The sequence below is a fragment of the Ammospiza caudacuta genome, chromosome 8 (genome assembly GCF_027887145.1).
Source record: "Ammospiza caudacuta isolate bAmmCau1 chromosome 8, bAmmCau1.pri, whole genome shotgun sequence".
Taxonomy (NCBI): Eukaryota; Metazoa; Chordata; class Aves; order Passeriformes; family Passerellidae; genus Ammospiza; species Ammospiza caudacuta.
The window spans coordinates 11,533,444-11,547,238 of record NC_080600.1 but is presented as its reverse complement, the minus strand read 5'-3'; the positions used below and the strand labels follow the sequence as shown (position 1 = coordinate 11,547,238).

Sequence of the window (13,795 nt, the reverse complement as noted above, 5' to 3'; positions counted from 1 at the left end):
AATCCCAATGCATGCCAAAATGGCATCTTGCTACCATTTGGTGCTGTAGAATCACAACACTTTACTTTTCTGCCTTAAACTATCATAGAATGTATGATCATTTTTAATTTGAAGTTTTTAAATCTTAAGGATTTTATATATATATTGTTTCTATTAGATACAAAGTCCCAGCATTGAGTTACTTTTAAAGTAGAATTTGCCCAGGACTTAACCTTGAAACTGAATTTGTTTTCAGATGAATCCCAAAATGGTGTTTTTAGTGAATAAATGCTTTTCTGTTCCCTTTATGAAGAAAGCTAGGATAAATTCTGCAGAGTACAGCGAGGCTGATGCTCAGGTGTGCCAGGCAAGGATAGCTGAGCTGGAGAGCAGGCTGCTGGAGAAACAGGAGGCAGTGGAGAGACTCACTGTGCAGATGGATGAGCTGCAGGACCAACTCACCCAGCACAACGATTCCATGCAGCTCCAGGTGTGTTTCACAGAGCTGGGGAATGGCATAATAGTACCTTATTTTAATCCTAAAAATATTTCAGCCTCAAAAACCTGTTGTTTTCTAGTGAGAAGTACTTCACCTTGCTAACATGTACTGCAAAAAGCAGCATCCTCTTCCAGAATACTAAAAAAATATTTTGCATTCCCTTTCTCTAACAATTCTATGTAAAGGTAAATTATTACCATATGCTTTTTAAGACTAGTGATTTTCCCCTTTATATGTTCTTTTTCTCATTCTAGGATTGGGGAAATAAAAGCATTTCCTGTTGGTGAGAAATAAATTGAAAAGATAAATGTGATTAACAAAAAATAGGATTAATGTATCCCATCTCATTAACCTCCTCTCACATGACTGAAGGGAATTGCAGGCAGATAGGAAACAATTTAGGGGGTGCTAAATATTCATTATGTCCTTCTTGAAAACTTTATTGCTTTTTACATCAATGAGAGCTACAAATCTGGAAGTAAAAATACTAGTTTCATTGCTGGTAGCCCACAATTTGTTTTTAAAATCACTTTTGGTTAGGTTTGTCATCTCGGAGATCAGTTTAAGACTACTCTTTCTTCATGCCTGCCATCATCTTTGGACACAAAGATTTCTTTGGTTAAAACAGAAATGTGACTATGGACTCTGTAATGGCTCTGCTTCAAGAAAGCCTACTTGGTTCCAAATGTGTTAAGAGTATCTTAATGTCAAAAGTGCCCTTCTTGTGACCCCTGTAGGAAAGCACAGTTCAGGAGCAGAATGAAATCATCAGGAAGTTAACAAGCTGCCTTCAGCAGGCCAAGAAGGACCGGGATGAGCTGCAGGAGGAGGCTGCACGTGTGGCTGGCCAGATCCACGATTTACAGCTCCAGTTACATCAGGTGTGCCCCTCCTCCAGTTTGCATGTCCTTACAGAGAGTGCAAGAACAACTTGGGACTGTGAATGTAAAAACCTTGAGCTGGTCATGTAGCTCCTCATAGTTCAGTTTGAAGCACAGCAGTGAAAATGGTTTCAGGGCAGGGTTTTTTCCTGGTTGCTACAGAGGAGTCCTGGAAATAACCTCAGATTTTCCACTTGCTTGCATAATGTTTTGAAGGTCATTGCACTTCTTTGTTCATCACTTTAAGCCCTTGTTAGGGAATTTTGCACAGTGTTGTTGGTGGTGTTATGGGTTGAGTGAAAGCGTTAGACAAGCCCTGCCTTAGGTTCAGATTTTTGGCAGCAGTTTGAATTCAGGTGAGGCACACCTAAACAGCTCTGGCTCATGAGTTCTTAAGAACTGCAGATCAGGTTTATCATAAATTGAGTTATTTACTGAGTAGGCAGAAGATTAACAGACAAATGGCCTTAAACAGGTTGAAACAACTGCTAGAAGATTACATTAAACAGTGCAGAACATAAAGGTATCTCTATTATAGCTAGCAAAGAAATACTATAGATTAGGAGTCAGTGTAACTTTTCACTGAACTGATGAAGTACAGAGATTGCTTTCACTCAGCCCCCAAGAGTGACCACACAGTGGCATCCCAGCATTGGGGAAGGCCCCACACATTTCCACACAATGTGCAGAAGACTTCTGCCTTCTGAAAATTTGGTGTAGCTTTAAGGGTCTGTGAAGTAAAGTGTCTGTCAGTCAGAAATTCAAACTAATCTTCCTTCAACCTCTCTCCCAAAGCAAGATGTTTATTGTCAGCTGGGAATGCCACCTCCATGGTGCCAGAAATATCTCACTACCAGACAAATGTCTGGCCTGAAATATTTCACCAATTAGCAAATTCTTGTGAGGGGGGAGATGCCCTGAAGCTCTTGCACCAGCTGATAGGCAGAACAGATAAGCCTTTCTGTGGTGGGGGAATGTCCTGCCACAAGTGGTTTGTGGCCTGTGCACAACTGCTGCTATACAGTTTGGGCTTGCATGTGATCATTTGTCCTTTGCCAGAGAAATGTATGGGTTTCTGCTTGGGCAACTGGAACATCTCAGCTGTTAGACAGAAACTTGCTCTGTTGAGGTCATGTGACTTGGCTCAAAGAAAGAAATTTAAATTGACACAGTTCAAGCAGCCTCTCTGACACATAGGAACCTGCTTCAGTTCAACAGGTTGATCATGGATCTAATCTCTGTATAATGAGATATATTGCAGCCTTTCTCTGCTTTAAAATGTGTTTTTGAAAGTGCTTTATTATTACTTGGTGATACTCAGTGTTCCAGTAGCTATTCTCTTTGAACCTATGTATTTGTTGTCCTTGGAGCTTTGTAGTATATGCCAAAGAGAAATGTTTGTGTATTAACTGTTTCAGGGTTGCAGGATATGGGATTATAAATCTTAAAAATTTTAAAAATAAAAATTGAGGCTTTTTAGTCTAGGGATTATCTTAATGGAGTTTCTTATGCCCTGAAAAATGCCTGCTAAATGAAATTTAGTAAAATAACAAAAAATACTGCTTTCTATCTACAGTTCTGGTTGCAGCAGCAAAATATAGTAAAAGTTAAGGCTATTCAACAGATGTTAGGGATTTGCACCACAAGCCATTGGAAGACAAGGATCAAGCCTCAATAGCATTTCAGGCATATTTTAAATAAGTCTAGTGAGATGATGCACATTGTGGAAGGATGTCAACTTTGATATCAGATGAAAGCACTAGTACTATCTTAGATATGCTTTCTTGGTTTTAGCAACATACTGAGAAAAACATATTAAATAAAACATATTTTATGTTATTCTGACTGGAGAAATGGAGAATTACTAAAGGAGAAATTACCTTTATTAATGAGCTGGAAATCCTTTGCAGAGAAGGTTTTGCTCATTGTATCTTAATGGCATGTCCAGTCCATTGGGAGTTCTGCTTTGTATTGGAGGAATTCAATATGATTTATTATGCTAGATTTAAAGGTTCATTTTGTTAGAGAAATCACAGGGGGTGAATTATCTAACATTTGCATCTTTTCAGTAAGTAATAGTATCTAAAACATCACAAGTGTTGTCTGCCTCTTTAGGATGATTTTTATTCCTTGAGAATGAAAGATTTAGGGTAAATCTGTAAATACACTTGCTTACAGTGAATCTTGTGTATGGGTTGTGTAGATACAAACTTTCTCCTGACTGTGAGTGCCTTTTGTGTCCAGGTTACTGAGCTGCTGAGGAGTAAAGGTCTCAGGAAAAATGAAGGATTAGAAGCCCAGCAGCAAATATCCTTGTTTCAGGATCGTCTCAGAGAGCAGAATGCGCACTTGGAGAGTCTGCGTGAGAAAGCACATGACCTGCAAGTACAGCTGGAGTCTTCCCAAAAGGTAAAAACTTAATTTTTTAAATTATTATTTCAAATTTGGTGCTAACTTGAATTTGCTGTACTGACATATTTTTGAAAAAAACATTTTTATATAGAAAGAAATTTAGAGGGATTGTGATGACTGCCGTACATAATTGAAACAGCTTAATGTCTTGTTCCTTTAAGAGTGTAACTAGTAGTGCCATAAATAGAAACTTTAAACTTAAATGTTACTTCTGAATGCAAATTAAAAACATGAAGCTTAAGGAAATGAAATCATCATACACTTTATATGTAATATTTTCTTTTTAAGAATACCAAAGATAAAGAAAATCTGCTTGCTCAAATGGAAGAGGATATGAAAGATACAGTGCAAAAGCTACACAGAACTATAGATGAAAAAGAACAATTTATTAAAAGTCTTCAAGATCTACTGACATCAGAAAGATCTGGCTTGTCTGTACTACAGCACACACTTTCTCTTCGGGACTCAGAAATAACAGAATTAAAAAAAGAAATTACTTTATCCAAAGTGAAAGAACAGCAACATATTGAAGAACTGAGAATCAGTCATGAGAAGGACATTTGCAGACAGTTGGATAACTTGAGGAATGAGCTGGAGAAGTGCCACAGAAGAGAGATTGCAGAAGCCAAGCAGATCTATGAAAAAGAAATTATTTTAAAATATAAAAATGAACTTGAACAGTTCAAGAAAGAACTTTGTGCTTTGAGTTCTGATGAAAACATTCAGAATTTGAATGGCATAATAATTGACTTAAATGTAAGGCTTCAAGAATCTGAAATTGGTAAGGAAGATTTGAGGAAGAAACTTGAAAACCAACGGGAAGACTTTCAGAGGGAAAAATCTGAAATAGAGACTAAATACAAGGATGTAATTGATGACCTTAAGTATCAACTTTCTTCTGCAGAAGAGCAAGCAAAGGAAGCCCAGCGATATAAAAAAGAAAAACAGTCCTTGAATGAAGAGATTCAGAAGCTGAATTCCTACATCCAGGAATTAAGTGAAAAGCAACTTTATGAGGCTAAAAAATGTATAGATGTAAGGCAAAATCATGATGGAGAGATGGTCTCCAATAAACAGTTACTGGAATTGAGGGAAAACCAGATTTTATCAGGGAAGTGTCAGCTGCAGGGAGTGGATCTGGAGGAGATTTGGGACAGAGCATGCCAGCTGGAAGGCAGGGATGAGCCAGTGTATCAGCCAGAAGTGGAGTTCCAGTCTGACTCCTCAAGGGATCAGTTAGAGGAAACAAGGAATTTAGAGATCGTGAGGGATAATGGAGGTGGTGAAGGGGAGAACCTGTCTGAAGAACCCTTGTCAGAGCTGGGGCTTCTCAGTGGTGATGAAGGTATATTGGATAAATACCTCATTGCCACAGAAACTCCAGAGGACTCCTATGGGTCCAACTCTTGGGAGGGCCATGCCATTGAAGAGGGCAGATGCAACATGTATGGGTTAGACAGCAGTGTGCTCCTAGAACCCAGCAGAGAGTTTGTGTCTTCTTCATTAAACTGTAGCCTTGAGGAGGGGACCTGTCTCAGTGCCTTGGCTCAGGACCTTTCTGAAGAGGCAGAGGTGGGAGCAGAGGCCTTGGTTTCATGTGTGTCAGAGGGCTCCCTGCAGCAAAACAAAACTGGGGACCACGGTGACACAGAGGATGATGAGGTGATGTGTTTGGCAGAGAGACATCTGAAGCCAGCTGAGCTGCTCCATCAGCAGTCAGCCTTGGAAATGCCTTATCAGGACACCCAAGGAACTGTTGGAAATTGGGAAGAAGCCGTGTCTGAGCTCTCTCATAGGCATGCAGAACTGGAGGAAGAACGTGAAGCACAAATCCGTTGTGAAAAAGAACTTCAGAGAATGGAGAAGGAGAAAGAGCTTGAAAACAAACACATGCTTCTATTAAAGCAGCAGGGTGAGGGTGGGGACCAGCCATCCCTAACCCAAGTGTCACACCCCTCTATCTGGCTAGAAATGGTGAAGGACCTCCAGGAGGAAAGGGACATGTTGTTGATGCAGCTGAGAACTCAGGAGCAGTTAGTGAGAGATGCTCAGGAGCAGAACACAGCTGCTGATTCTGGGACAAGCGAAGGGCAGGCTCTTTTTGGCCATCAGCTGGCAGCTTTGCAAAGCCAAAGGGATGGGATGCAAAGCCAGCTTAATGCTCAGAGGGCTAAAAACCAGAGAATAGCAGAGCTGTTGAGTCAGAAAACCGCATCTGAAGAGACATTGCTAAAAGAACTGGAGGTGCTCAAAGCTGAAATCAATAATAAAGAAGAAAATTTAATGCTTTTGCTGAAGGAAAAAACAGCCTTAAGAGAGAGACTATCCAATGTGGAGGAGGATCTGTTAAAAGCAGAAAAAGCACTAGCAGAGGATGCTAGCATCATTGAGGACCTTGAGAAAAACATCCATGAGCTTAATGCTGAAATGAAGAACATCAAAGAAATACAGCAGTGTGAAAGACAGAGCTATGAGGACAGGTTGAACCTCAGCAACCAAGAAATTACTAAACTAACTGCTGAAATAAAGGAAAAGATTAGTGAATACAGTGAGGAAAAAAACCAGTTGACTGAAGAAATTAGCCAGTTGAAAAAGGCTCATTTGGAGCTTGAGGCTCGCTTACAGGAGTCCTGTCAGGCTGCCCAGGAGGCTCAGTCCAAGCTGGAGAAGCATTACAAGGAGGAAATGGACAAGATGGAGACTCAACACCTTGCTGAATTAACTGAAGTGAGTTTGGCACATGAGAGAGAGGTAGGAAACCCTGGTAACTGCAGGAGGTGTGTGATTTCTGAATGCTTAAGGTAGCCATTGCAAATGTTTGTATGCCTGTTTTCAGATTCAAGAGTTAAATGCTGAAATAAAAGACAAAGTGGAAGAGCAACAGAAGTTGGAAGAAAAAAGAAAGGAGGAGATTGCTGTAATAAAAAAGGTACATGCTATAATTTGGTTATTTTGGAAAAGTCAAGAAATTTTGCATTGTCATGTAAACATTTTAGAGATGCAAAATTGCATTTATTGTTTTATTTGATGTTTTTGATTTGGGGTCAGGAGGATGGGAGAATTCTTGCTCCATAATTAGGGCTCAACAATCATATTTTGAAGGAAGCTTTTCATCAGAGCATTCTCTGCAGGTTCATGAACGGGAGCACGATCGGGAGATCGCTGAGCTGGCTGCTAAACACGCAGAGGAAATGGAGAAGCTCCGTGCTGAGCTCAAGGAGCAGCAGAGGCACCTTTTAGATGAACTCCAGCAGCAAATGGCAGCCACACACAGAGCAGAGCAGGAGCAGGCTCAGCTCCAGTCTCAGGTAAAAACAGGAAATCTCACAGTGATTAATACAGTTCTTAGCTGACTTGATGAGCTCCAGCATAGACAGAAATCAAGGAGCCTTCTCCTTAATTTCTGTGGCTTTTAGACATGCTCTTTCACATGGTGCTGCAACCAAAGGAAAAGCAGTTTTCTCTTGGTGGGTGGTAGTAGATATATTTTAGAGGAGTTCTCCAGAATCCTCACTTGATGTTATATTTCAAATATTTAATATATATCTTAACATTTAATTATATCTTAACATTCATTCTGAAGAAAACTGGTTGTTTAAATTGATGATTTTAAGAGAAAAAACAGCTTTGTAATTTTTTGTCTTGGCAAGTTTAACAAGCTAATCTTATAAAGTACATAAACCCCTCACACTTTTTAGTTATCCCACTATTAATTAGGAATGCTATAGTGTGAAAACCTGACTTTTACTTCTGTGTATTTCCTGGGTTTTTGAACATTTCCACTAAATGCAAAGTAGAAATGGAAAGAATGGTCTAGCATTAGGTCTGATTACAACCTGTTGGTACACTGGGCAGTTGACTTAAGATTGAGAAGTGGTGAATTTTATTTCTACTTCTTCAATATCACTTAGAACTTTACTTTGTTAACAAATTATAACCAAGAGCAAACATAAGGAATTCTTTCAATAGACAGTGACTTGCTGGGGTGAGCTGGTGTCCTGCTTTGATGTGAGGAAGTGGACAGGTACAGGATATTTTGTAGGGAATTAAAAGGCAGGTAAAAAGCCTTTTTACATTGCACTGAAAACGTTAAAATATTATAGCAGCTTATTTTAAGGGTTCCTTTAAGGGTCTCCTTGCACAAAGAAACCATCTCCAAGTACAGAAAGGCAGAACTTAGATGTGTTTAACAGTGAAAACTGGAACTAGTGATGAAAAGGCGAGCACATGTCATTAGAGGGGAGGGAGAAACCCTTTTTTACTCCACTGCAGACACTGCACAGCCTTGAACTGGAAGCTTTACGCCTGACCTTAAACAATATGCACACCTCTCAGCTGGAGCTTACACAGTCCAACTTGAGGAAAGAGAAGGAGACTGCCCTCATGGAGCTGCGGGAGATGCTCAATGACAAACGTGCTCAGGAGGTCGCCATTCTGCAGAGCCGCCACCAGCTGGAGTGGGAGAGGATCAAAGAGCAGTGTCTGAAGGAAAAAGAAGACCTTAAGTCCAAGTATCAGCAAGAGCTAGGTATTGAAAGTGGGGAAGAAGTGTTTTCTTCCTGCACAGGTTCCTGTCTTGGTGTAGAGCTGGCCTGTGAGTGATAGCTGGTGTTACCTCTAACGTGGGCAGGACTGCCATGTGCCAGAGTGCATGTTTGATATATGAAAATGAAGCTGTGCAGACCTTGGTTTAATTGTTCTTCATCTGCAAATTAGTGCTAAACTGAACTACTTTCAGCAGGAGGCTTTTCACCAAGTTCTCTTAAAGAACTTGTTCAGTGCAGAGAGTAGAGCTCTTAGCCCTTTTGTTTTGTCAGGGTTTTTCTTGCCCTAAGTCAGCACTTGGTTATCTTTGTGAGAAAATGTGTGACTGCTTCCTGGTTTACCCTGTCAGTGTTAGGAAGGGGCTGAAAGGCTCAGTGAGAACCTGTAGCTGGGTGTCCTTGGAGCTGCACTTCATATGAGACTGTATTTTGACATAAGCAAGAAGGCAATTGCACCTCAGTACTGAAGGCCTACTGATGATGCTCTTGGCATCGCTTGGGAAATTTCCCTCTTTGCAGGTCAGACCATTTTTAACCTTTATGGCAGAGCTTGAGGAATTTCTGGAGGAGAAGTTTACAGAATCACAGGCTGGTTGGGGTGGAAGGGCTCTCTGGAGATCATCAAACCCCCTACTAGTGCAGGTTCACCCAGAGCAGTTTGCACAGGATTATGTCCAGGTGTGTTTTGAATATCTGCAGATCAAAAGGCTCCACAGCCTCTCTGGGCAGCCTGGTACAGGGCTCTGTCACCCTCACAGTAAAGAAGTTTTTCCTTGTATTTAGATGGATCCATGGGGACCATTGCTAGTTGCAGGCCTCCAGCCAGATTCTGCACTGCTCATCACACCCTTCTGAGCTCTGCAATAAGGTTTAGAAACCATTCCTCTAGTTGTCCTTCCCTAAGAGAAAGAAAATGTTTAAGGGTGTCTCTTTTTGACCTAAAAGTAGGAAACCATTTGTTACCACCAGTAGTGCAGTGAAGTGACAGCACAGTGGGATCTGGGAGCAGAAGGAGGTCAAGATGCAGTTCTTAATATCAGTGCTCTTAAATTGTGTTTTACTATTGTAACTTAATACCAGTTTAAGTTTTTCTTTCCCATGGAAAGACTTGAAATAATGGCTGCATATCATAAACTATTCATTATAAATAAATCTAGGTAATGTGGCTGATAGGCCTTTACAGGGTTCCTTCAATTCAAAAAAGGGGCCAAACAAGAAGCTGGAATTAATCAGGGGAGAACTGGAAAGGAAGAATCTGTTGGTGTCAGTGATAACTGAGCAGAGAGTGGCATCTGTCTTGCAGTCTTTTTTACTAGACATTTGTAGAAGAAATTTTGAAGTTTTCCACCTGCTGTTGCATGCTACTCCTGTCTTTCTGGAGATTCTGTGCTCATGGTGGTGTGCAGTGAAATGTTAAAACGACATTAGTATTCCTTTATATCTTTCCTTTTTAGTATCGTATTCTCTGTAAACTTAAGCAGCCTTTACTAATTAAATTGAACTTTACTTTCTGAGTTGTCTTTGCAGCTCTAAGTTCTAGAAGGCTTGTTTTCTAAAATGAAAGTGAGGTAGTGGAATAGAACATAACAGCAGGTGTGGCTAGAACCCAGCATCTTACCCTGCTCTATGCCTGCTCATTTAAGTCCTGAGTTTGATGTTGAAAATTGTAATCTCATTCATATTTCTACTTACTATTTAACACTATTTTATGTAAATTTATTAATAAGTGTTTTATTTCACAGTTGACCAGAGAAAGAAAATAGAATTGGAAATGGAAGAGACACATGTCCAGGCATTAGAGGTACAAGTTCTGTTCTTTATACAAGAAAAAAAGAAAGGTCCTTTCAGAAAACAAGAGCTGGTACAAGTCCCATATCTGCTACAGATTTATTGCAAAGGACAAATAAATGGAGAAATAGAATCATTAATTTACTAAACATGTTTGCTTTAATATAATGCTTGTTTTACTCTCTTAGACTCTCAGAAGAGACTGGGAATTGGAGTCTGATAGACGTTTACAGAGTGTGTGTGAGGAGCTGTGTGGAAAACATCAGGCTGAGATGATTGCACTGCAGAAATCTCTGGAAATGGATCTGGAAAAAGTCAGAGCAGAGCTGGGGCTTCTTTCTGTTGAGAATGTACAATCTAAAAGTAAGTATCATGCTCTGGGAGGCAGCTGTTTTATTGAACAGACTCATCGATTTTACAACATGTATAAAAAGAAATACAAGCTGTATTTATGTAGCCTTATTTAAAAACTGGGACAATGGTATGAGACTGTCTGGACAAAGCTGTAAATGAAAAATTATTTAAAACCTGGATAGCATTGTTGCATTTCAACTTCCACAGAGATGAAAGGTGAATATTAAAGGGAGATGCTGTTTTGCTCCCATCTGAAATCCTGTTCTGACAGTTGCTGAGTTAATCAAAATTGTGATTTATATTAATAAAAGCTTTTTCTCACAAAAAATTGCATTTGGATTGTGGATAGTTAAGGCTTAATGGAACAAATGGTTGTCTCTTGGCTAACTAACAGTGTGGGATGCAGACAACAACAAAGCAGTGCATGGAAATATTTGACTTGCAAATACTTTACTGTTCAAGCATTTCTCTGATTCCCTGACAGCTTGTACTGAAGCTAGAGACAATTCATTTCTGGTTTTGTTGCACAGAAGTTGTACAGGTTATTCATTAACCGAGATGAGGGAGTAACAGAACTAATTTTTCATTTTAGTGAAATGTATAGAATTGGAGAGGCAACACCAGTTAGCCATCTCAAAGTTACAAGAACAGCTGCAGGCTGAACATAATCAACTCCTAGAAGACATAAAGATGAAAAGCCAAGAAAAAGAACAGGATCTTCAGAAGGAGGTAAGTGACATTTCTTAAGCAGTTTAGAGTAGTTGATTTCTCTTTATATAACAAAAAATAGACCATTTGGGTGATCTGTTTGTGTTTAAAGATGTTATTGGAAAAGCAAAATGCATCATGAAGCAGGTAAATACTCTGGGAGTTTCCATAGGAGTTCAAAACCTTTGGAATGCAGTTGCCTTTGTGCCATCTCTTTATCTATATTTATATTCCTAAATTTATGGTTCTCATATTTTATTTTTATCTGCCTAATGCCTTATTTTTTTTGCCAGTGGAGATACTTATGGCATCAGGAACAAATTCTTCCCTCTCAGAGGAGTGGGTGTAAGAGTTGAGATGCTGCTCCTTAGTATCTCTGATACTGTCAGGAGCTGAGTGGTGTTGTCACTGTTTCCACCTAGTTCTGACAGAAGTGCCTCTTCAGTGTAAAATAAGCCCTGAGAACAAAATTGTTTAACTAGTTGTGGTGGGGTGTTAGTTTTTTTTGGTTTTAACATGTTTTTTTTGTAGCTGGACCAGCTTCAGGTCAAGCATGAGCAACTCAAGGTTCAGTCACAAGAAGAAATGAGGCAGCTTTGGTCTCAGCTTGACAGCACCCGAGCAAATCGACAAGAGCTAAGTGGTATGTTCATAACTGACACATTTTATTTGATTTTTTTGCCTCTTCATACAGAAGGACACATGATTGACACAAAATGCTTTTAGCTGTTTTACCAGAAACACACAGGAAGGCCACAGTGTCAGTGGGTTGTAGCCCAGTGATCTGTCTGTAGGTTGTGTGAGTTGGTGTCAGATAACAGGTTCTGCAGTGTGAAAAAGCATGGTGTGACTGTGGGGGGAAAGCTTACTCCTGTGCTTTTGCTTTCCCTTCTCACTCCATTCCTGCACACTATAAAAATATTTCATGAAAATGAAAGGTTTTTCATTGAAATGTCAAATTAACTATCATGTAATTAAAAAGTGGAGAAAATGCTGGTCAGTGCAATAACATGCTCCTATTTGTATTTGTTTCAAGAGCCAGGTGTATTAAATAAAACAGCCTGTTTTGCAGTGTAGTGCTTGGAGATGACATGCACTTCTGACATAAAATATAACATGTCTTAGATGTGTGTGCACAGACATGTGTAACACATTGAAGAACTTCTGTGGAAATAGAAAACCTAGGACCATGACTCTGCCAGTGTTCTTGTGTTGAGACTCTAAAATGAGGTTCTTGAGTTCTACTGGGGTAGTTAGAGCAAAAGACACATGTAACATACTTCAAATCCTGTTCCAGATTTTCTGAATAATATAACTTTAGGTAGCTTTTGAGCTGTATTAGGGTTTGGTTTGGTCATACATGAAAAAGTAGTTTTTTCTGTTAGGCAGACTTTACCTTGACTGTTTCATCTTTTTGTTTTGGTATTACAGAATTACAGTACATAGCATTTCAGAGTATTGGCTTGAATTCTTCTCTGTAGCCCTAATCTCTAACATTTCACATGTTTTTCTATGTTTCTAACCACTCACAATCCCTTTCTTTGGACCCTTTCTGCTTTCATCTTTCATCAAGGCGGTGAGACCAGAATGCAGGCCCATGGTCCAGGTGAGGATTTCTTGGTGTGTGAGATCTTAAAGGTGTTTTGTTTTGCTCTCCTGCTCCTCATTTGAGTGCTGATTTATTTGACCATGCATTTGGGTTGATGGTGGGATTCAAACCATAGCAGCTGCATGATGGGATTGCTGCTCTGGTGTAAGAATGTCATGCCAGTTCAAAACAATGAAACTTTTTTTTGGGTTAATTTTGTGCTAGTAGACTTTGGTGGTTAGGCAGAACCTCCCTATGTCAGATTAGACTTGCCTTGCCTATCACTTTGGTGGTGTCACTTGTCCCTTCTTGTCATTTGATTCCTCTGGTCCCTGTGCCTGTCAACTTCTTCCTTCCTTGGAAGCAGGCTTGAACCATGGACTTCACAGAATCATGGAGTGGTCTGGGGGGAAGGCACCCTAAAGATCACCTCATTCCAACCCCAGCCATAGGCAAGGACACCTTCCACTATCCAAGCCCCATCCAACCTGGCCTTGAACACTTATTTCTTCTCTTACTCTTTCTGTTGACATTGTCATTGTCAACATTTTTTCATGGCACAGATGCATTTTCTGGCTTGCTACACAAAACCACATTGTGACAATCAGTTGTGTTGCTCCTGGATGGCATCACCTGTTTCCATCAACTTTTCTTAAGTTTCTCTTGTGTAACATAAGCAACTGCTTTTCTCCAGGCAAGTTGTTTCTTTTCAAGGAACTTCTCAAAATTCCTTCTTCTTGAAATGTATTTCCCTGTTCAGTTGATTCTTTGGGGATTTAACTAACTTGAATTTTTTGGAGACTTGAGCTATTGGGAAAGCTTACCTCTTGAAATTTTTTTCCTACCTTTTAACTTACCTGAATGCTACTGCTGCTTTAATACAGAAGGTGGGGAATAAATCTCCCAGAGGGCTAAGGAAAAGCATGCAGTTGTCACTCTCTGGAAGGAGGGCAGCTTGCTGAACCAGCCTTGGTAGCTGCTTTTTACTGCATTCCTGTTACATTGGCTGTTTCTTTTAATCCAGTCAGTTCAGCCTCTGAGC

General features: G+C 39.9%; 1 protein-coding gene across 2 annotated transcripts in view; it reads left to right on the top strand.

Annotated features, from left to right (window-relative positions):
- PCNT (pericentrin) overlaps positions 1-13,795 on the top strand; it is a 70,365-nt gene that overhangs the window by 7,525 nt on the left and 49,045 nt on the right. For both annotated transcript variants that reach the window (XM_058809361.1, XM_058809360.1), the window contains exons 4-15: positions 293-469; positions 1,216-1,359; positions 3,604-3,768; positions 4,060-6,522; positions 6,608-6,700; positions 6,903-7,079; positions 8,044-8,299; positions 10,058-10,116; positions 10,292-10,466; positions 11,050-11,186; positions 11,697-11,808; positions 12,739-12,771. In XM_058809361.1, the coding sequence (XP_058665344.1) occupies positions 293-469; positions 1,216-1,359; positions 3,604-3,768; positions 4,060-6,522; positions 6,608-6,700; positions 6,903-7,079; positions 8,044-8,299; positions 10,058-10,116; positions 10,292-10,466; positions 11,050-11,186; positions 11,697-11,808; positions 12,739-12,771 (3,991 nt within the window). The remainder of the gene's footprint in view (positions 1-292; positions 470-1,215; positions 1,360-3,603; positions 3,769-4,059; positions 6,523-6,607; positions 6,701-6,902; positions 7,080-8,043; positions 8,300-10,057; positions 10,117-10,291; positions 10,467-11,049; positions 11,187-11,696; positions 11,809-12,738; positions 12,772-13,795) is intronic.